At 44.8% G+C, this 23,365-nt stretch overlaps 2 protein-coding genes and 1 pseudogene across 10 annotated transcripts in view; 1 reads left to right on the top strand and 2 right to left on the bottom strand.

The window, feature by feature from the left end:
• Nucleotides 1–6,873: 6,873 nt before the first annotated feature.
• NDUFB11 (NADH:ubiquinone oxidoreductase subunit B11) lies at nt 6,874–9,446 on the bottom strand. The gene is made up of 3 exons (XM_033105957.1): nt 8,947–9,446; nt 7,273–7,403; nt 6,874–7,101 (listed from the first exon to the last, which is right to left on the bottom strand). Exons 1-3 carry the CDS (start codon nt 9,151–9,153, stop codon nt 6,975–6,977), a joined length of 465 nt encoding a protein of 154 aa, XP_032961848.1. The 5' UTR covers nt 9,154–9,446; the 3' UTR covers nt 6,874–6,974.
• Nucleotides 9,447–9,625: 179 nt separating this feature from the next.
• The window catches only part of RBM10 (RNA binding motif protein 10), a 28,072-nt gene continuing 14,332 nt past the window's right edge, over nt 9,626–23,365 (top strand). For 5 of the 9 annotated variants that reach the window (XM_033105382.1, XM_033105336.1, XM_033105344.1 and 2 more), the window contains exons 1-3: nt 9,626–10,008; nt 11,841–11,982; nt 22,668–22,851. In XM_033105382.1, the coding sequence (XP_032961273.1) occupies nt 9,939–10,008; nt 11,841–11,982; nt 22,668–22,851 (396 nt within the window). In that variant the 5' untranslated portion in view covers nt 9,626–9,938. The remainder of the gene's footprint in view (nt 10,009–11,840; nt 11,983–22,667; nt 22,852–23,365) is intronic. The other 4 variants (XM_033105401.1, XM_033105391.1, XM_033105372.1 and 1 more) reach the window with 1 other exon arrangement.
• On the bottom strand, nt 18,558–19,353 carry LOC117022170 (60S ribosomal protein L7a-like; annotated as a pseudogene).

Genomic DNA, 23,365 nt, shown 5'->3' with positions numbered 1-23,365 from the left:
CTTTTGGAACAAAAATTAATATAAGACCTGGTCGTATATTATATAAGACCCGGTTTTATATATTACATTGTATTGTATTGTATTGTATTATATTATAGACCCAGTCTTATTTTACTATAAGACTGGGTCTTATATTAATTTTTGCTCCAAAAGCTCATTAGAGCTGATTGCCCAGCTAAGTTTTATTTTTGGGGAAACTACATAAAATGAGGAACTGGCTGCCTTGTGGTTGAGGGCCCACTGGCCCATGTGGGAATCGAACCGGCAGCCTTCACAGTTAGGAGCATGGAGCTCTAGCCGCCAGAGCCACCGGGCCAGCCCTGGAACTCCTATTGTTTTATACAGCTTTGAGATTCTAAATTGAGTAGAACAAGCCCTGGACAAAAAGAAACCAAGATTTTTCTTTTGAATTCAGTGCGTGCAGGAGCCAAATATACAACTACAGTAACTATGCAAGCTATCATGATATTTGAGTACAGTATTGTCTAATAACATGGGTGCTTACTGTATTTGCCAAAAACAAATTACATTAACAACATTAACAAACATTACATTACATTAACAAACTACATTAGCAAACAGCACAAGACACTCACTTTAGCCTTAAAAGACACATATAGACTGAGGGTGGAGGGATGGAAAAAATACTTTTTACCATTCAAGCAAATGGTAAGAAACAAAAAAAAGGCAGGTGTAGCTATACTTATATCAGGCAAAGTAGACTTTAAACTAAAAATGATGGATTGTATTAATCAAAAGTCTTTTTCAGGATCAGATCACAAACTGATCCATCTGAGCTTGATTTTTCAAAATGAAAGCTTCCCCCAAAGAGGCCACTTTGTAGGGTGAGTGGAATTTTCTGGAGAAGGGAGAAAGCAGATTCCAGGTGAGAGAAATGGTGGCCCAGAGGTCAATATAACTTAGAATCTTGGCGGAAGCAGAGGCTAGAAAGTGTGTGCAGAGAGTATTTTTCATTTATATGGAATCTGTTCGAATCTACACACACACACACACACACACACACACACACACACACACGTCCTGCCTCATCTTGATGGGTTCAGAGTTTCTGAGGATTTCCTTCCTTCCCCCTCCCTCCTTCTCTCCTTCTCTCTCCTCTTTCTCCTCCTCCTCCTCCTCCTCCCTCTCATTAAAATAACAACCTAGTTTATTTTTGTTTAATTCCTGGTAGCATGACCACAATTAAAAGGACAACACACCCAATGCAGTCTGTGTGTGCCGTGGAGGGGGAAAACTCAACAATAAACAGAATGAATGGTGGGGGCGGTGAGAATTTTAAATAAGGGAGTCCTCTTTGAGAAGCTGATACTTAGCAAAGACTTGAAGGAGGTAAGGGAGTTGGGAAGAGTGTAAAATGACAAGGTTACAGCACTTCAAGGCCCCCAGAGGTGTACCTCTGATGGACACCTCGTGGCATCATCCATGGCTGCTCCTTCCCTGAACTTCAGCTGAGACCCTGGATCCTCACTCTGAGCCTGGCAGAGTTCCCCAGACCCTCTCTACCTTTGAGATGACCGACTCCCAGAATCCTGCATTTTCTCACAACTACTATTAAAGGCCCTAACTGGCCTACGTAGTTTTTCAAACTTTGTCTTCAGGAACCATCACTTTCAATACCAGACCCCAAACCTCTCAGTAGTGACTGCCAGGATTCCAAAGCCACCTTCCACTCTGAGTCCACAATCTGAACGTTCCCCAAACCAGGATTACCACAATTTCATTTTTTAGGGCACTTATTAAAAAACTGCTATGGTCACTACATTAATGTTAATGAGGATTCATTCACTGCACCAATATTTACAAACACCTAATCTGTGTCAGGCAACATTATAAACACTTTCAAATTGATTTCAATATCTTTAGGAGGTCGTGAATGTAGTTAGCCCCAATTGATAGAGGAGGAAAATGGGAACACAAAGTCACATATTTGGTATGCAGGAGGCTATGATATGAACCCAGGCAGTCTGGCTCTAGAATCTGTGCCATTAAACCACTATGACTGTCCAGCAATCATGGCTCTTGTTTCAAAGTTCTCTATTCAACCACACACTTTCTCTAGGTCTTTCTCAAATGCCATCTCAGTAAGGCCTTTTCCCTGGCCACTCTAGCTAAAATTTACACACACACACACACACACACACACACACTATACCCTTTCCTTCTTCATTTTTCTCCTTAACACTTATCACCGTATTATACACTTTACTTATTTACCTAGAAATTATCATTACCCAAAATTGTTATTCTTTACATTTATTATCTGTTTCCTACACAAGAAGTTAGCTCCAAGAGGGCAGGGAGTTTGGCCTGTTTTATTCACTGCTGTATCCCCTGTGACACAACAACACGCAGTTGGTAAATATTTGCTGGATGAACGAATGAATAAATGAGTGAATGAGTGAATAAGCCCTTCCACTGATGGTTGATGCCAAGCTGCCTTGCCTGGATCCTGGTTGGTCCTGGATTCGCCCCTCTGACTCACATGCCGTTGATCTCTGATGTATTGGCTCTGCTTACAAATATTAACATTTACTTACAATTGGAATTATACCAACGCAGATGAATTTCTATTGAGAAAGTCTGCCCTGGAGTGAATACTGAGCCAATTTAATTCCGTCTTCAATGCCATACAGTACAGTTCACCCAAAGCAAAATTTGGCCGTTTTCATTTTTCTGAAATTGTTTTCAGTGGGATGAATCATTTTCAGGTTAATTTTTCCCCTTCCCCCCTCCCCTCTTCCCATTTCCCCCTTCCCCCGCAACTCCGATTCAAGCCATTGTTTTTCTGTCTAGTTGTGGAGGATGCAGCTCACCGGCCCATGTGGGAATTGAACCAGCGACCTCAGTGTTAGGAGCACAGCGCTCCAACCACCTGCGCCACCCGGCCACCCCTCAGGTTAATTTTTACAGTGATAATTCAATCTATGCATCAATTTTCCTGTCTCTGTCACATTTCAGCCATAATAACTTTGCCCCGGATATTTCCTTGGCCTCAGCTGCTCCCTGAACAGCTCAGGCCCATTCTTGCTTCAGGGACTATACAGGTTATTCTCTCTACTAGAAATGCTCTTGCATCTGTGTAGCTGATCTCTCTCTTCAGATATTTTTTCTCAAAAAAAAAAAATCACCTCTCAAGAAGGCCTAAGCTGACTACCTTATTTAATAAATACAAGCTTCTTCCACCCAGCGCTCCTCATCCCCCTTACTGGCTTTATTTTTAATCTAATGCATACTTATTACCTCCCAACGTACAAATAATGTGATTTGTTTATCGTCTATCTCCTTCTGCTAGAATATAAGCTCCACAAGGGCAGGAAGTTTTGTTTTGTTTTGTTTTTTAGATTTTATTGGGGAAGGGAAACGGGACTTTACTGGAGAACAGTGTGTACTTCCAGGACTTTTTTTTTTTCCAAGTTGTTGTCCTTTCAGTCTTAGTTGTGGAGGGCACAGCTCAGCTCCAGGTCCCGTTGCCGTTGTTAGTTGCAGGGGGCGGAGCCCACCATCCCTTGCGGGACTCGAGAGTTGAACCGGCAACCTTGTGATTGAGAACCCACTGGCCCATGTGGGAATCGAACCAGCAGCCTTCGGCGTTAAGAGCACGGAGCTCCAACTGCCTGAGCCACCGGGCAGGCCCAGGGCAGGAAGTTTTTAATCTTCCCTTCCCTGCTGTATCCCCACTGCCTATAAAAGTGCCTGGCTCCCAGTAGGCACTCATTAAATATCTGTTGAATGAATAGCTTTCTGTAATTCTGTGCTTTATTTGTGGCCAGTTTTCACCAAGTCTAATATTTTAGGATCAAAATTTGCAGATTCATGTTTTGTTCAGAACATCAGATCCTTCCATCAGTTTTCCTTCAACACATTATAAAGTTCACAGTTTCAGCTGTTCTCAGTTTATTTCGTGGTGCTTATGTGTATCAGTAATAGTAATTGTGAAGCTGGTAAGATATTGTTTTTATTTCCTGGATAATCTATGAGAAAAACTGTAAGCAATCCACTTTAGACAGCCTAGAATGGTCTGGGATGGGCTTTGCTAAGCTGGGTTTTCAGTAAGCTTCTGGTCACCTTTGTGTAGTGTGTAAAATATAAACTACTAACCATGGCCCCCGGGGCCTGAGGGATGTGGCCTATGACCACTCTATAACTTCCTCTCTAGCCTGGAAGATTCCAGTTATTCCAGTAAGCACAACATTCCAGCCACACTGGCCTTCTGCTAGAACTTACCTCATCTGTTGATTTCTGTGCTTGTGTACTCTCAGTCTTACTCACTGCCTTGAGGTAAATTCCCTGAGGACAGAAAATGTCTGAGTTCAGGTCCCCCCAGAAGCAGATCCTGAAACAAGGATTGAAGCCAAGTGTTTTATTCAGGACGTGATTCCAGGAAGCAGCTGTTGGACAGGGAGGACGTATGGAAGTGAGACGAAGAAGAGAAGGCAGCTGATGAAGAGCATTATTAAGCGACTTAGCACTGTGGGCACTTGGAACATGTTTCCACTGCAGAATTCTGGGGGCCAGTGGAGAGGACCCACCTTGGAGATGTCCCATCTGGGAGGCAAGGGGGTAGGGGTACTTATCTATCAGCTCTCATCGCTCCTTGAGGGCAGCTGCCGGGGGTGTTCATTTCCTGGCCTTTCCAGCCTGTCAGGCCCGCAGGCAGAACAGCCTCTGCAGCTTGAGAGGAAGCCCTTCGGTGAAGACATGGGGACCCTGGCAGTTGGCCAGTGCACATTGGAGCCGTAAGGCACTGGCATGTGGCAGAGAACTGAGTGTCTGCTACCAGGACTGTCTTGTTCTCTGGGCCTTGCGTGTAATAAATGCTCTAGCAGATTGAAGGATGAAGGTTGGTATGTTGCCAGAGCAAAGCTGGGTCCAAAATATCAAGGTTCAAATACCCTTGGGATCAAACAGTAGGGTGAAAACATTAATTTTCTGACCACTCACACTGGCCCCCACACCCATCCTGGGAAATTCCTGAGGACAGAGATCCTGCTATGTCAGTGCCTGGCACACAGGAGCCACTCAACTCCCACCCTTTCATCCCAATGTGGTCCTTTAAAAGTCAGTCACTCACCAGAAGGCCATTACAAAGAAAAATGGAGAATGAGTAATGGTGAGGATGTGGCATTCACCACGGGGGAAGTGGAGACCGGAAGGTGGGCATGATTTGCTAAAGCTGATCACCTGTCTACCTTATGACTTAGCAATTCCATTCCTTGGTATATGCCCGAGAAATGAGTGCATATATATATATCCATCAAAAGATGTATATAAGAATGTTTACAGAATTATTCGTTTCTTTTTAATATATATTTTTAAATTTTATTGGGTAACTGTGTATTTTCCAGGAACTCCGAGTCAAGTCATTGTCCTTCAATCCAGTTGTGGAGGGCGCAGCTCAGCTCCAGTCCAGTCGTCGTTTTCAACCTAGTTGCAGGGGGCGCAGCCCACCATCCCATGCGGGAATTGAACTGGTGACCTTGTTGTTAAGAGCTCACGTTCCAACCGAGCCATCCGGCTGCCCACTGGCAGCTCAGTGGCAGCTCGTTGTCTTCAATCTAGTTGTGGAGGGCGCAGCTCACCGGCCCATGTGGGAATCGAACTGGCAACCCTGTTAAGAGCTCGCGCTCTAACCAACTGAGCCATCCGGCCGCCCAGAAGAATTATTCTTAATAGCCCCAAACAGAAAACTACCGAAATGCCCATCAACATTGGAACAAATGAAGTGTGATCTGTTCATACAATGGAAAAGAGCACAGCTATGAGGATGGACAAACCACTGATCACGTAAGAACGTGGACCTGTCTCATACCACCAAGCTGAATGAAAGAAGCCAGGTACTAAGTGAAATGAGTCAGACTGAGAAAGACTAATACCATATGCTCTCACTTATATGTGGAATCTAAAGAACAGAATAAACGAGCAAACGAAACAGAAATAGACTCAGAGATACAGAGGAAAACCTGATGGTTGCTAGATGGGAGGGAGTAGGGATGGGGGAGAAGCTGAAGGGATTAGGAAGTACAGACTGGTAGTCAGAAAATAGTCACGGGGATGTGAAATACAGTGTGGGGAATGTAGTCAGGAATGTTGTAAAGATCATGTAAGGTGCCAGATGGGCACTGGACTTACCATGGGGGTCACGTCATAGACATGTAGATGCCTGACCAATGCGCTATACACCTGAAGCTGAACTAGAATAATACTGAATGTCAACTAGAACTAACTATATAGGTATATATAGTCACGGGATGTGAAGTACAACATAGGGAAGATACTAGATGGTATTGTAACAGCTACGTACGGTGTCAGACGGGTAGTCGATTGGGGAGGATTATCACTTTGTGGGGTGTAAATGTCTAACTATTGCATTGTTTTGCACACCTGAAACTAATAAAAAAATATATTTAAAAAAGTCAGGTACAAAAATGTATGGATGCACTCGTATGAAGTTTCAAACCAGACGAAACTAACCTATGTTGTTACAAGTCGAGAGAGGGGTTACCCTTGCGGTAGGGAGGGTGGACCTGAAGGGAGCTTTCCAGAGAGGCCACCTGGAAGAAGACTGAAGTGCCAGGCATGAGTGAAGACGCCGTCTTGGATGTCCATCCCAGTAGAGCTTTCAGATGACTCAGTACCAGCCACTGTCTGACCTCAAGAACCACTTAGCTGAGCACAGTCAATCACAGGACCATGAAAGATGACACTAAATTGTCATATTAAGCCACTAAGTTTTCGGGTATTTGTTACACAGCAATAGATAATTGGAACACCCAGAAAAGGTGGTGGTGGCCCTTTTAAGGCCTGACACCCCCACTCCCACATCCCCAGTACAACAAAATCAACACCAGCCAATCAGACTTTCAGTCCCTTTAATTAGGTGCTCTGAGGAGAAGGCAGAATGGCAGGCAGGGGGTGGAGGAGGTGGTGTTTCTTGAGCCCCACTCAGCAACCAGTCAGTCCTCATCCTCCGGCAGCTGGATCTTGCTGGGGTCAAAGCAGTTGGATTCCATGATGGGGAGACCATTGGCCTCTCGGTATTTCACAAGCCTCTCAGCTTCCCGGCGGGCCCACTCCTGCATCCTGGAGGCAGCAGCGTGCGAGGGAGACATGAGGGAGCCTCACTGGACACCAATCCCCACCTTAGCTCCCCATTCCTCAATGGGGTAGGACAGGATTCCTGGCAGAATCCCCTTCAACCTCCACCCCTGCCTCTGCCCACACCCATCCCATTCTCTTAGACACCCCATGGACCTGTAGTCAGGCAGATAAGCCACAAAGGTGCTGCCAAGGACCAAGACGATGGAGAAGCCAAAGAAGAAGACGACGCGCATGTTCCAGACGTCCACAACAGGATCCTTGTCGTAGCCATGGGAGTCTGGGTTCTGCGGAAGGAGAAATCATTGAGGTTTCCTGCTGCTCCACAAAGCCTTATGCTGGCCCTGTATAAGCTGGCTTCTAATTGGACCAATCTCCTCTCCATCCCTAAATTCCTCTCATTCTGTTCTTGGGACTTGTCAAGCCCTTCCCACCACAGGACCTTTGCACTAGTTGTTCCCTCTGCCTGGAAAGCCTTTCCCCCCAGATTTCATGGCTGGATCTGCCTCTTCATTCCAAGTTTTGGCTTCATCATCACTTCCTTTAGGAGGCATTCCCTAGTCACCTTGTCTATTAAGTTGAACTATGGGAAATTGCCATTTTCATAGGTCAAAAATGGTTGAATATTGGCAATTTCCTATGGTTCAACCTAATAAAATTACTCCCTAACCCCAAGTCACTCTCAATCCACTTATCTTGCTTAACATTCTTTCTAGCATTTATTAGTTTATCAAAGTAGCATGCTCCTAGATCGCCTGTATCACATTATGTTATATGATCCATTACATACTCTACATTACTATTGTCAAATATTTTACATATTTATTTTCTGTGTTCTCCACTATCATATAAGAGCAAGGGCTTTATATGATTTCCACGCTGCTGAACCCCTAGGGCCCTGAACTGTGCCTGGCACGCAGGAGGCCCTCAATACATATTTACAGAATGAATGAATGAATGAGTATCCTATATATCCAAGCCCCTCAATCAGAGGTTAGTATCGATGAATTACCTCTTATGTGCCAGGCCTTTTCACATATACAAACTTCACAATATCCCAGTGAGATGGAAAGTGGCAATAATAAACACCTTCTAATGCTGAGTACTTACTAAGTGCCAGATGCTGTTCGGAGCATTTTAACTCATTTAATTACACAAGGCAGGTGTAATATTTTATTTTTTTAGAAGGTGTCCTAATACTTTGCCCATTTTACAAAGAAACTGAGGCACCAAGGGGTTAAGTTACTTGCCCAAGGTCACTCAGGTGAGTAACTGCCAGTGCCTGTATTCTAGCCCAGGTATTCTGATTTCAGAGGCTCTGCTATCAAGAGAGCACAACAGACGTGGTAGATCCAAGTTCAAATACCGGTTCTGACACACATTCAGTTATGCGAACTTGGGCAAGCCACTCCCCATCTCTGTGCTTCAATTTTCTCGTCTGTTCAATGGGTTTAGTAAGAGTACCTACTTCGAAATAGGGTTGTTTTGAGGATTTAGATGAATTAATGTATGTCAAGTGTTTAGAACACTGACACCAAAAAAAGTCGTACCAGTGTTTAGTATTATTATTATACTGTATTGCTTCTAAGTGTTTTGAGCACTGCCCATTTCAGGTTTGGTACTTGTTTGCAACATAAGGCCAATCTAATCTCTGGCCCTGAACAGAAGATATCACCAGACAAAGGAGGAAAAGAAACTAGGCAAAATTCCCAAGTCTTCAAGGATTTCACCAGCTGCACAATCCTCAGCCGCCTAGCAACGTCCTCTATGGCGCCCCATCCGCTGGTCCCCGACTGACCCTTTTGGCGTCCCGTTTCCCCTCCCTCTCACCTTCTCATAGAGGTTTTCGTCCTCTACATCTGGGTCCTCCTGCCAGCGCATAGTAGGTTCTGGTGCCCGCTTTCCCACCACAGCGGACGGGGCGATCACAGCCCTGGAGGAGCTGGATTCCCAGCGAAGCCAAGCAGCCGGGCGCCCTCGCGTCGCGGCTGCTGCCAAAAGGCGGCGAGCGCACAAACCTAACAGCCCAGCCGCCATGACAGGTGGTTCTGCAGGCTCTCAGGGGCGGGGACGGAAGTGCGACTCTGCGCAGCTGCAGTTGACCCCAGCGCGATAGTTGTCGCTCTGCCCCCACCGCACTAAATAGGCCCCGAGTCTGGATTTTTTTCAAGCGAGTGAGGCGCTGAGCAGCCCTCTTTGTCTCCCTCTGTCATGGCCTTAAGGGAGCAACCATTTTCCAATCCTCTCGATGGAGCTATGGCAGTTCTGCCTGAGTGGTCAGCTCCTACCCTTGCTGAGAAGAAAGCAGTGACATTTGGGTGGATGCAGTTCCCAGCCAAACGCACAGGAACTTCCCTTGCCCTCTTGGAGAAGAGGCGGAGCTTCCGTTTGTCTTTCATCTTCGAAGGAAGCCAAGCTTCTAAAAAGCGGGCCTCGCCAGATTGGCCAATAGCTACTCCTTTTCTCGACTTGTGGGCGTTCGCACAGGGAATGGGGAGGTAGCAGATGCTGGCCAATCAGAGCGGGTCGGGGCTGGCCGATGGCATACGGTGACCAATAGACGCGACCAGCCTGAGCGCGCTCCCTCGGTAGGTGGATGGTGGTCGAAGCGCCGGTTCCCTGCTCTTGGTCGCCATTTTGTGCTGCTGATTGCGGCCGACGGGGAGTAGGTGGCAGTTAGTTTTCCGGGGAGGGCAGTGCGATTGGCGCTTCTCCCCTCCTCCCTCCCCCGCCTTTCAGTTTCCAGCCTCGGACTTGGTTGTCGCGCGGACCGGCTCCAGCTGAGTTGGGAGGGTTGGTGGCGGTGGCAGCGGGCCGAGGTGATGTCAGGGAGCCCTCCCTTGACAGCCCGGGCCGAAAAGGTGAGCGTCGACGCTGGTCGTGGGGGCGGAGGTAAGGGGCTGGGGGCGGGGGGTGGTGCGTAGAAGAGGAGAGAGGGCGGACTGCGGGCTGCAACTGAGGGATGCGTGCACTGTCTGAGCCCGGGATGGGTTGTCTTTTTAAAAAAAATTTTCCCCCTTTTGAGAGCCGTGGCGCGTGCGCGATCGGGACACTGGATAGGTGCACGCGGGTTGGGGGAAGGGAGGGACGGATGGGAGTGGGATACTGTGGCTTACTGTGCCTGAGACACCGAATTTTATCCGTGGGGAGGCGAGTGTCTGCGGCTATGGTTTTTATCCACAGGAGAGGGGCTGTGCTGTCTGTTCTGTGTGACTTTGTTACTTTCCTGTTCGTGGGGGTGTTCTGTGGCTCGGGTCCTTAGTCTTGGAAGGAGGAGTAAGAACGTTTGTATGACCCTGGTCTTTATCCTTGGAGTGTGTGTCTAACTCTGGTCCCTATCCATGGGGAGAGGTCCTTATCCATAGGGAGTCTTCTTGCGACTGGCCCTAACCGACTTAACTGGGTAGGGAGGGAATGCAAGGAATGTGTATGACTTATTGCCCGTTCTTTGGGAAGGGGGTTCCTATCTGTGATTCTGACGTTCATCTATTGAAAAGGGGCTTCGGGGTGTGTTTATGACCCATACTTATTGTGGGTTCCTGTCTGTGATTTTGGCCCAGAGTTATTTGGGGCGCGTGTCTGTGACTTTGGTCCCTATCTGTTGTGGATACCAATGTGTGACTGGCCCCTTTGCCAGAGTCTACTGAGGGTTTTGTATCAGCTGTTATCCGCTGGGGCCCCTGGTTGTTCTAACTCTTACCCATCTGGGAGCAGGTAACTCTGGTTCCCTGTAGCTTGAGGAGGAAGAGAAAATTGGTGTGTGTGTATAAACGGAGGAAAGGTGTGGTGGTAACTTAGTGTGGGGCAGATGCTGTTGTTGCCTGGCCTTGCCTGATTCCTGTTCAGAGGGCGAGACCTGAGGATTCTGGGATACTGTGTGGCGACCCCTGGCCAAGTCATGTGGCTTGGGAATTCCTTAGTTCTCATGGTAGCCCTGAGGGTTAGGTGAAATGACTGCCCTTGCATCCCAACGGAATAGGACAATGGTTTGGAAAAGCCTCTGAAAGGGCTCCTTTTGCTCTGGGGAGAAAGCTGCCTTGGGACCTGGCTGCTCATAAGAGACAGGGTTCAGGGCTGAGCCAGTTGCCGTGTGAGGCCCAAAGCTGTGTTGGCCAGGAGCCCAGGGAGGCGGCAGCTGTCTCATTGCCAAGTTAGCCCCTTCACCCCCTAAGCCTTTCATGGTCTCCTGCTGTCTTATAGGGGGCAGCCAGCATCTTGTTGGGAGGATGAAATCACACCTTGGGGGTCCATGGAAGGAGACTGGTGGGTGCCTGGGACCCTTTTATGAAGTCTTTCCTCTATGCCTAATGTGCCCAATCTGGAACAAGTCATTCAGCACCGAGAACTCCCCCTGGGCAGGTAGCTCCGGGCTTGAACTTGTCTACCAGTTTCAGATGGCAACGCCCTGATCACAGAATGGGTGGCACCACCAGTTCTCTCTGCAAGATGCTCCCTGTCTGCTGAAGGCCTTGCTCTTTCTATTAGGGCAGTGGACTCTAATCTCACATTTGTATGGGAAGGAAAGGAGCTGGCCAAGTACTGGGGGGGTGGGCGGGGGGGGGAGGAGCAGCTGCCTTCCCACTCTGGTCCTCAGGAGCACTAGGAATTGGGAAACAACGTCCTCAGGCTAAGGGACAGCAGAGAGCCTTAACAAGGAGCGTTTCTCAAGGAGGCCCTCTCTGCCCCAACTGCTTTGACCCCTTTTTTCCTTCCTCTCTCCCCAGAGTCCCTGCAGGAGGCATCACCCAGGCTGGCAGATCATGGTGGCAGCTGTGGGGGTGGCTGGGAAGTGAAACGGAGCCAGCGGCTGAGGAGGGGCCCCAGCAGCCCCCGAAGGCCCTATCAGGATATGGAGTATGAAAGACGGTGAGTTACCCACTCCCACCCCCCTCAAGCAGCCGAGGCTTGTCCCCATCTCAGAACTGCTCCAGGAGGGTGCTAGGAAAGGGCTTCCAGGCAGAGCGAACAGTGCAGTAGATGATTGGTTTCTTTTCAGCAGACATTTACTTGGCACCTGTTGTGAGCCAGGACCTGTGTGCTAGGCTCTCGGAGAGCTGTGATGAAGGGGACAGATAAGATTGCAGCCTTCTCCTTACTCAGGGTCTCACAAGGCGGGCCACACAGTTTACAGGTGATTCCAAAACAGCTGGATGGGTGCCACGGCTGGTTGTGAGAGTGGGAAAGGATTAAAGAGAAAGGGGAGAATAGAGGCTGATGCCCAGGTTTCCAATTTGGGGGACCCTGGTAGGTATATGGTGCCATTCACCAAGGTCCAGACAGCTACTGCAAGAGGAGAGGCAGAGACGGGTAGTGGGTTGTAAGTGCCTGTGGATTCTCAGGAGAGGTGTGCACTATAGCTTTGGGTTTAAGGGATGGAAGGGAGTGGTACCTTCAGAGTTAGGAATTTGCCAGGCCAAGTGTGGGGCAAGCCAGGTCAGATAGTGGGAGATTTCAGGGGCAGGATGGGCTGAAGTGGGCGTGATGCTTGTCTTGGAATGGGACACTCTTGAGCACTTATTTTTAAATTCTGGTCGAACAAGAAACAGTTGGGACACTGGATAAAATACAGAGATTCCAGACCATACCCTCACCATCAACTGGTGGATCTCCCCAGTTGATTCTAATGTTGGTGATCTGTTCCTGACATTTTAGGATTACATAGGAAAGCAGACCTAACTCTCCCAGAAAGCCTCTATTAAGAGTCAGTAGATTTTGTAAAGTCAGGGAAGAAGTAATTTTTGTAATGTCTTACAAAGGGTTTCTTCTACCTCCAGGCCCTTTTTAAAATGTAGAATTATAATACTTTGTTTTCTGAAAAGTGAGCCCAAATTTGAGCTGTTGTCATAATCTAGTGTTATTCAGTCTTGACCTTCTTTAAAAATGTCTTTTGAAAGGCATTCAATTTGGGATGGTATTCACTAGAAGTACCCTGTGGCAGTTTCTGAGTTTGAGTAAGTGACATACTTGCTTCAGACTTTATTATCAAATAAGGCCACTGGCTTTCTTTTGGCTTTTAAAGAACTTCAAGTGCAGAGGTTTGAGTTAATCATACTTTTCCAGTTCGTGGTGGGTTTCTGTCATAGGTCAGTATAGAGGCCTTCTCTTGCCATATTTATTCTTTTCTTTTTTATTCCCAATTCCCATAGCCGTAGGCAGCTTTTCTGTCATTTGAAATGTATGCTTCTAAAATACATAGTGTTGTTTTGAGCATCTGTGTTTTCACTTTACACAAATGACAGAGTGCTAGTCTTCATTCTGTTTCTTGAACTTTGTATTACTCAGCCCTGCATTTCCAAGATCTGTCTGTATTGCCATGTATATTAGTGCTTTGCTTCTAATTGGTCCCAAGGATACCATGGGGTGTGCCTATTGCCCTCTGCTTAACAATTCTCCCAAGGATGGATACTCGTTCTGAATTTGGGTGTGCAAAAATTCATCACTTCTCTGTCTTACAATCTGGGCTTTCAGAATTATCTCTGTTCCTATCTCTGAATCACAATGATTGTTTTCACTCTGTTGTTTTACCTTTCTCATTCAGGTTTTTAAACCCTTCTAGAGTCCACTTTGGAATATGGTACAAGGTAGATTCTGGTTTTATTTTCCTCCATATAGTGAGTATTTTCCCAGTACCATCTCCTAAATAGTCCTTGCTTTACTGATTTGTGGTGCCTCATCTCATTTGAAGTTCCCTCATGTACACGGATCTGTCTTGAGTGATCTGATTTGTTCCATTGGTCTATTTGCTCTTTCTTGTGCCAGAGCCTTAGTGTTTTTATTATTATGACTTCAGAGAATGTCTTAATTGCTCCTACTTTGCTCTTATTTTTCAAAGTTTACTTAGCTATTTGTGGAGCTTTATATAAAAAGTTTATCCAATCCCTCATAAACATTCTAGAATTTTTATTGAGATTGCATTGAATTTATATATTAATTTAGGGAGCATTGTCACCTTTGTAAGTGGTCTCACCTCACCCAAGACCTGTATGGAGAATATTTTTAAACTCATTTAAAGGACATAAAAATCTGAATAAATGAAAATATTTAGGCCTTGCGTATTCTTTGGTAAGGTAATTCCTAGGTACTTCAGTACTTTTCATTGACATCGTACTTTCCAAGCGGGTATTTGCTGGGGTAGAGGAAAGATGTTAATTTTTATAAGTTATCTTATCCCTACTGCACTCTCTTGTTATTTCTAATCATTCATTGTTTTTTGTTTCTTTTTTTTTTTAAAGATTTTATTGGGGAAGGGGAACAGGACTTTATTGGGGAACAGTGTGTATTTCCAGGATTTTTTTCAAGTCAAGTTGTTGTCCTTTCAGTCTTAGTTGTGGAGGGTGCAGCTCAGCTCCAGGTCCAGTCGCCGTTGTTATTTGCAGGCGCGCAGCCCACCATCCCTTGTGGGAGTCGAATTGGCAACCTTGTGGTTGAGAGGACTCGCTCCAACCAACTGAGCCATCCGGGAGGCAGCTCAGCTCAAGGTGCCGAGTTCAATCTTAGTTGCAGGGGGTGGAGCCCACCATCCCTTGCGGGGATGAGGAGTTGAATTTGCAACCTTGTGGTTGAGAGCCCACTGGCCCATGTGGGAGTTGAACTGGCAACCTTTGGAGTTAGGAGCTCGGAGCTCCAACAGCCTGAGCCACTGGGCGGGCCCTAATCATTCATTGTTGATTCTGATGGTTTTTCTAAGTATTTTGTTATGCGGTATGCAAATCAATCCTGTCACTTCTCATTTCCTTTTCCTCGCTTATAGTATTGTCTAGGACTGTTGGTACCATGTTAAATAGTATCAGAGATGCTGGGTGCACAAATTAAGATACATTTTAGCAGGTTGTACTAGAAACTCCAAAGAATAATGGCTTAAACAATGTAGTTTATTTTCTTTCCCATAAAGGACACCTGCAGGTAGGCAGTCAGTCCAGGCCCCTTCTGCTTAGCTATCAAGTAGAAAGTAGACTTTGATAAACCAAGAAAATTCTTTAATCTTAGTTTACTAATATTGTTCAGAAATGAGTATTGAATGTCATAATTACATGCTTTTTTTCTCCTTTTGTCCATTAATTTAATAAATCGCATTAAGTTATATTCTTAGCATTCTTGAGATATACCCTCCTTGATCATGGTATGAATATGTTTATGAGTTCTTATTTTGAAAAAAATTTCAAATTTACAGAAAAGGTGCAAGTACAATGAACTCCCATATATCCACTACCCAGAACCACTAAGTGTAAACATGTTGCCATGTTTGCTTAACCTAACCTACCCCGCTCCTCCTCTCCCTCTGCCTCTCCCTCTCCCTTTCCTTTTCCCCCTCCCCGCTCCCCCTCCCCTTCCCTTTCTCTCTCCCCTCCCCCCCTACGTATAACATTCCCCCACAGTCATTTCAGTTAGTGGCAGACGTGACCCTTAAGTACTACAGCATGTATGACCTAAGAACAAGGACTACAATATACTCATCAATATCAGGAAATTTAACATTCATACACTATTTTGTCTCATATAAAGTCATGTTAGATGTCATTAATTGTCCTGCTAATGTCTGTTATAGCTATTTTTCCCTAGTCCAGATCCAATCCAAGATCACACATTGCATTGAGCTGCTTTGTACTTTTAGTCTCCTTTAATATGGAACAGTTAGTCAATCTTTTTTTTTAATTGAGGAATATTGGGGAACAGTGTGTTTCTCCAGGGCCCATCAGCTCCAAGTCGTTGTCCTTCAATCTAGTTGTGGAGGGCGCAGCTCAGCTCCAAGTCCAGTCCCTGTTTTCAATCTTTAGTTGCAGGGGTTGCAGCCCACCGTCCCAGGTGGGAATTGAACCGGCGACCTTGTTGTTGAGGGCCCGCGCTCTAACCAACTGAGCCATCCGGCCGTCCCTTCAATCTTTTCTTGTCTTGTATGACCTTGATATGTTTTAAGAGTACAGGTCAGTTGCTCTGTAGATGTTTCTCAATTTGTTTTTTTTTTAAATTGTAGTTGACATTCATTATAGTTCAGCTTCAGCTCCAGGTGTACAGTGCAGTGATCAGGCATCTACATCATCCCTGAGGTGGTCTCCCTAATGAGACAAGTGCCCATCGGATACCCTACAAAATCTTTACGTTATTGATTACATTCCCCAAATTGTGTTTTTTTAATGTTTATTCATGAATTTTTGGCAGAAAAATTAAGCCATGTTTTGTGTGTGTGTGTGTGTGTGTGTGTGTGTGTGTGTGTTTTAGCAGGAGAAAATAACCAAATTTAATACATATGTATGGGAACCCTGCATACCTGAGAGAGTCAGAGACCCCCACATGCACGAGAGATTCAGAGATGGAAAGGGAACAGGTATATAACATGTATATTTTTAAAATACTTATATTTAATCACTGTATTATTTAGGATATTTGCATTCATTTCCATCAGTGAAGTGGTCCTATAATTTCCTTTTGTATTTATCTGGCACTGAATCAAGGCAGCCTCATGACATGAATTGGGCAACTTTTTCTCTTTTTTGGAGAAACTTGTATAAGAATTATCTGCCCTCTGAAACCTTGCTTAAACTCATCTTTTAAAGGGCCTGAGTTTTTTATTATAATTGTGCCTACTTCTGCCAATTTTGGCATTTTATGTTTTTGAAGTATATTCATTTTGTGGAGGTCCTCATATATTATGATTTAGTCCAGCTTCCTAAGAAATATATTATGAACAGGGTCTGCCTTTGGATGGTGTTTAGTCAAACAAAGTGCTCTGTGGCCAATAAAAAGTATGTATCCCTTACTATCTAAATATGTTCCCTTCCTGAATTTAGATAGCAAGAGTTCCAAATTTATTTGGTTTAGATGCTGAGTGTCAGAGAGCTCAGGATTTCATCTGACCATTATTCAGATCTGTTTGGTTGGGGCGGCAGGTAAGCTCCGTTGGTTAGAGCTCGGTGCTCTTGCAACAAGGTTGCCGGTTGGATCCCCACATGGGCCACTGGGAGCTGCGCCCTCCACGACTAGATGGAAACAACCATTTGACCTGGAGCTGATGGGTCCTAGAAAAACACACTTAAATAAATAAATAAAAGTTTTTTTAAAAAAATGTTCAGTTCTTAAATTCTGATGACTAGCGTTCAAATATTGAGGGGTACCTATAGTAAGCAAACATGAAAAACATTGTTCATATCAAACAGCAGTACTCGTACAAGCCACCTCTTGTTGAGGCATTTATCATAAGGCAACAGTTTGGGTTCCAAAGCTGAGCTCACAGGGACAGATTTCATTTCACTCACAGTGATATCCCCAGCACCTAGAACAGTGCCTGGCACATAGCAAATGTTCCCTCACTATTTATTGAATGAATAAATGAATGAACAAACAACTATGAAAAATTAGAATCCGGGGTGGCCAGTTAGCTCAGTTGGTTAGAGCACGATGCTCATAACACCAGGGTTGCCGGTTCGATCCCCACATGGGCCACTGTGAGCTGCACCCTCCACTAGATTGAAACAACTACTTGACTTGGAGCTGATGGGTCCTGGAGAAACACAAATAAATAAAAGTTTAAAAAATAATAATAAAAGAAAAATTAGAAACCAACGAAAATGTCTGCAAACATTTTATTTTCTCTATTTGTTAATTATCTTTTAGCTTTCTGATTTTTCCAATATTATGAAATTTCAATCATACAGCAAAGTTGAAAGAATTTTACAGTGAACACCTCTATACCCATCCACTAGATTCTACCATTAACATTTTACTCTACTTGCTTTATCACACGTTTATTTGTTTATGGTATTTTTTTTTTGCACTCTCGATATTTTTAAATTTTTACAAAGCCATATTTACGTTTTTTATTTTACGACTTCTGGGTTTTGTCTTGCTTAGAAAGCCCTGCCCCATTCTTGATCGATTTTTTTTCTTATGTTTTCTTTCTAATATTTTTGTGGTTTCTATTCAGGGATTTAAATTTTTGAGTCATCTAGAATTTACTTGGTTTAAGAAGTGAAGTAGATCAACAACTTCATTTTCTTAAAAGTCAAACTTTTTCTGTAAAGGATCAGATAGTAAATGTTTTTGGCATTGCAGACCATATGGTCTCTGTCATCACTACCCACCTGAAAGCAGCCACAGACGATATGTAAATAAATGGGTATAGCTGTGTTCAAGAAAACTATTTAGGTGACTGGATTTGGCCCACTGGCTGTAGTTTGCCCATACCTGGTCCAGAAAGTTATCACAACTAGTATTTATTGACTGATCCACTTTCCCCCTGTTAGTTTGAAATGCAAGCTTTGGCTTATTCTAAATTTCCATGTTTTTTTGTACTGTGGACTCTTCGGTTTCACTGATCTGTCCATTTGTGTTTCAATGGTCCAACCTTTATAATATGTTTTAATGTTTGGTGGGGCTCCTCTTCCCCTTGTTGGTCTTTTTTGAAATTTTTTATTACTTTTATGTACAGAAAACTCAACGGTGTACATTCAGCCCAATTTGGTGGCCAGTTCTTTAGCCTTTGCCTTTTCTTGCTTGGCAGTGTGAGCCACCAGTTTTGGGCCCGGGACGTTGCCTCCCCAGTGATGGCAAATCTCATCGTATCTATCGTTACGATTAGTCCAGATAGTTTCCACCAGCTTAGCCAGCGCTCCTTTGCCTTCCGAGTTAACCTCTGTGAAGGCGACCGTGGTGCAGGTCTTCCTGTGGACTAGACGCCCCAGCCTGGCCTCCCCCTTGATAATGCAGTAGGGAACCCCCATCTTACGGCACAGTGCAGGCAGGAAGACAGCCGGCCTGATGGGATGGATCCACATCATGTGCAGTCACTACCAGCTGAGCTTGTTCTCCACCAAAGAGGTGACAGTATTAACCCCTGCTCTTAAGGACAGGTGGCGTCTTGGTAGGGACATCCCTTTGCTGGCAGTTTTTTTCTTGGGCCAAGCCAACAATCTCTGCTACTTCTCTGGCTTTGTCTCTGGTCTGTACTTGTGGGTTAGCTTAAGCAGTTGAGTAGCTGTCTGGCGTTCCAAGGCCTGGGGGAGCTGGTTAATGGCAGGAGGTACTTTCAGGCGCTTATAGAGAATCGCCTTTTGCTGCTGCAGCGGAATGTAGCCGGGCCATTTGACAAAGCAGGTGAAGTCCCTTTGAGCTGGATGTCCTGTTCAATGCCAAAGTTCTTAGCATTTTCTCAAACAGGAGATTTACTACCTTCTTGGCCTCCTTCCTCATGACAGCAGGGGCCGGTGCCACCTTCTTCCCCTTTGCCATCTTTCCTTTTGGCATCTTGGGCGGAAGGAGAGCTCATTAGTCTTTTTTAAAAACAATTTTCCTGATCCTTCTAAGTTGTTTCTTGGCCTTTGCTGTTATACACAGTGCTGCAGTGAATAATGTTTTTGTACATATGCAAGCATATCAGTCCATTAAATTCCCAGAAGGAGAATTGGGGGTCAGAAGGCATATAGATTTTTAGTTTTGCTAGCTATTTCCAAATTCACCTTCATGGGGATTGTTCCATTTTCGCTCCTACCCGCAATATGAGAGAGTGCCCATATAGTCTTGCCAACAGTTTGTTGTCAAACATTTGGACTCTTGCAGATCTGTTGAGTCAAAAACGTTCTATCCCAAATCTTCCTTACAGAAGAATTCCAAATAATATATGTAGATACTCCCCACTCCAGGAGATAGAGCTTAATTCCTCTCCTCTGGAGTGTGGGCTGGTCTTAGTGACTCGCTTCTAAAGAATAGAGTAGAAAGAGAAAAAAAAACTTTGTGGCAGAGCTTGGCAGACCCCACCGTAACCAGATGATCAAGGTCAATGTCACTAGTGCTAAGTCATGTTGCTATCGTGCCCCCCTCCCCATACAGTGCAATCAGAAGGGCTCGTCTCTAATGTAAACTCCCAGAAACTCCATCACCTCAAGTCTAATCACAAGAATACATCAGACAAACCCAAGTTGAGATACATTCTACAAAATATCTAACCAGTGCTCTTCAGAACTGTCACAGTCGTAAAACAAGTCAAGACCAAGAAACTTGCACAGGCCAGAGGAGACTCCAAGGGGGCATGATGACTAAATGCAATGTGGGAGCCTGGATTCGATCTTGGAACAGAAAGAGACGATAGTAGTGGAAAAACTGGTGAAATCCTCGTAAAGTGTGTAACTTAGTTAACTTCTTGGCTTTTTACTACCCTGTTTCCCCGAAAATATGACCTAGCTGGACCATCAGCTCTAATGCGTCTTTTGGAGCAAAAATTAATATAAGACCCAGTCTTATTTTACTACAATATAAGACCAGATCTTTACAATATAGTATATAGTATAATATAGTATAATACCGTGTCTTATATTAATTTTTGCTCCAAAAGACGCATTAGAGCTGATGGTCCAGCTAGGTCTTATTTTGGGAGAAACACGGTAAAATGGTGCAGCCACTGTAGAACACAGTTTGGCAGTTCCTCAGAAAATTAAATATGGAATTACCATATGATTCAGCAATTTCACTCCTTGGGTATATACCCAAAATAATTAAAAGCAGGGATTCAAACAGATACTTGTACACCAGTGTTCATAGCAGCATTTTTCACAATAACCAAAATAATCAGTAGGTGGAAACAACCCAGGTGTCCATCAATGGATGAATGGATAAACAAAATGTGGCGTATACCATACATACATACATATTCAGCGGTAAAAAGGAATGAAATTCTGATACATTCTACAACATGGATGAACCTTGAAAACATTATGCTAAGTGAAATAAGTCAGACAAAGGGACGTACATTTTATAATTCCACTTAAATGAAGTACTTAGAGTAGGCAAATTCATAGAGACAAAGTAGAATAGAGGGTGTGAGGTGGGAAGTTATTGTTCAGTGCCTGTGGAGTTTCTGTTTGGGATGATGAAAAGGTTCTGGAAATAGTGGTGATGGTTGCACAACGTTGTGAATGTACTTTGTGCCACTGAATTGAACACTTAAAAATGGTTAAAATGGTAAAGTTTTCTTACATATATTTTACCACAATAAAAATGATTTAGAAAAATGTACAAAAATAAATTTTAAACATTTATCTAAAAATGGTCTATCCAGTGTAGTTTTAAATTTCATCTTTCAAAAAAAAAATCATCTTTCATTAGGATTGAGATAGAGCATCTTTATATTTCCTTACTGTGAGTTCCGTTCCTTTCCTTTTACTTTTTCCTATATTTTTTCCCAGTTAATCATTTGTCTTGACTTACGGTGGGGTTTTTCTCCTTCCAAGCAGGTATGTTTTATTTTTATGTAGTCAAATTTAATAATCTTTTTTTTCCATGGCTTTTGGATTTGGGTCATAGTTTCCCCATTTCGAGATTATCAAGATTTAATCCCGTGTTTTCTTCTTCTTTTATGGTTTCATTTCTTCCATTTAAATCATTGACCCATTTCAAATGTATCCTGCTTTATATGTGTGAAGTGTAGTCATAAGATCTTGCACATGTCCAGGTAATTATACTTGGGATCTTCCTATTTTCTAAACAGTGGCTCTCTAAATACAGGCAAGGTATTTATGTCTGAATATTAATTTTGTACCTAGCATCCCTACTGATTTATTATTTGTAATCATTTTTCAGTTGATTCTCTAAGGTTTTCTAAGTATATCCTCATATCATTTACAAATAATGGTAATTTTACCTTTTCCTTTCCAGCTTTTAACCTCTTTTCTTCGTTCCTTTATTTAACTATTTCAGCCAGTGTCTTAAAATAACGTTCATAGTGGTGTGGATAATGGACATTCTAATGTCATTCCTGCCAGGATTGGGCCCCTGCTAGTCGTAGTCTCCTATGGTGCCTGTTTTTCCTTGTTTTAAGTCAATGTGTATTAGTTGCTTTTAGAATACTTTTTTAATCATTATTTTATTACAAAATAATTATTGGGTACCAACTGAGTACTAGGCACTAAGCTAAGCTTTAGGAACTAGGGCAGTGAACCAAACAGGTGTGGTTTCTTCATTTCCCAGAACTCACAGTCTAGTAATTTTTTAAATCATTAAACAAATTATTACATTAAATCAACTTTAAGGTAATTATTTTACAGTTGTTGCAGTAGGAAACATTTTAACAAAACAGCTGCTAGTGCTAGCAAGGTAACCATGAGCCACAGGGGCAGGGTGGCAGCAGGGAACTCAGCCCGCAGAACCCAGCAGACCTTATAGGACCTTGGTGAGCTTTTTGGTGTTTCACCCTGAGACTAAGGGAGCCACTGAAGGGAGCTATACAGTTGGGCTTGATTGGCTTTGCCTTATAGAGCACTCACTTACATTTGGGGTATAGAGAAGGAACGGGGGTGGGGGACCTGGGAAGAAATCAGGAGGCCACACCCAGGGGCCCAGTGCAGGAAGACAGCATGGGCTGGAGGTGGCGGGGAGGAGAGGAGAGAAGTGGATTGGGTTTGCGAGAGAGGCGGGAGCCTGCTCACCACACAGGGTCAGGATTTAGGGACCCCTGTCGGGGGTGGGGCTGAGGGTCTGGAAGGAGTGAGTGAGGGGGGGTCAGCCTCACTTCTTGCAGCTTTCAGAAAGGACTGCGCTCTTCATGCCTCCCATCCTTCTTCCCCCAGAGGTGGTCGTGGAGACAGGACTGGCCGCTATGGAGCCGCTGACCGTTCGCAGGAGGACGGTGGGGAAAACCGCAGCCGGGACCACGACTACCGGGACATGGACTACCGCTCATACCCCCGCGAGTATGGCAGCCAGGAAGGCAAGCACGATTATGACGACTCATCCGAGGAGCAGAGTGCAGAGGTGAGGGCAGGAGGGACAGTCAGGCCTGGGTTGGGGGGTGGCTCTTGCAGGGCCTCTGGCTGCAGGTAGCTCTCAGCTCCTGTGCCTTCGGACTGTGCTCAGTGGCTTTGCCTCACCTGGAGGGTCTGTCCCCACTCCCCCTCTGAGGGCTCCTCTCCCAAGTTGGGTCTCCCTGCTTGGCTCTGTATTTGTGAGGGCCCCTGGCCACCACCTCTCTCCCTCCTTCCCCAGTGTTCACTTTGGGTCCATGGTTCACTGCAAGCCCTGTACTGCCTGCTCCCAGCCAATATGGGGCCCTTCAAGAGCCTCTGATATGACCCCCAGAGTCTGGGGTTGGGAAGGCAACTGGGAGACTATATGTCACCAAGCAGAGCAGCTCTGCGAGTCCAACTGTGGGCATTCCCAGTGGTGGCAGAGCTCTTAGACAGAAGGTGAAGACCCTCTCAGGCCTCTCCTCTGAGTTCCATGTTGGGTAGTTAGCCCTAGCCTGAGGAGGGAGGCATGATGCTTACCA

The sequence above is a fragment of the Rhinolophus ferrumequinum genome, chromosome X (genome assembly GCF_004115265.2).
Source record: "Rhinolophus ferrumequinum isolate MPI-CBG mRhiFer1 chromosome X, mRhiFer1_v1.p, whole genome shotgun sequence".
NCBI lineage: Eukaryota > Metazoa > Chordata > Mammalia > Chiroptera > Rhinolophidae > Rhinolophus > Rhinolophus ferrumequinum.
The sequence above is the reverse complement of the archived record's forward strand: the minus strand, read 5'-3'. Positions and strand labels throughout refer to the sequence as shown.

Excerpts from the sequence above, each read along its gene's own strand:
- NDUFB11 (XM_033105957.1), bottom strand. The coding sequence starts at position 9,153 with ATGGCGGCTGGGCTGTTAGGTTTGTGCGCTCGCCGCCTTTTGGCAGCA. Across the intron at positions 7,404-8,946 it reads ACGAAAACCTCTATGAGAAG|AACCCAGACTCCCATGGCTA; the intron begins GTGAGAGGGAGG and ends CTCCTTCCGCAG. Across the intron at positions 7,102-7,272 it reads GCTTATCTGCCTGACTACAG|GATGCAGGAGTGGGCCCGCC; the intron begins GTCCATGGGGTG and ends TGCTGCCTCCAG.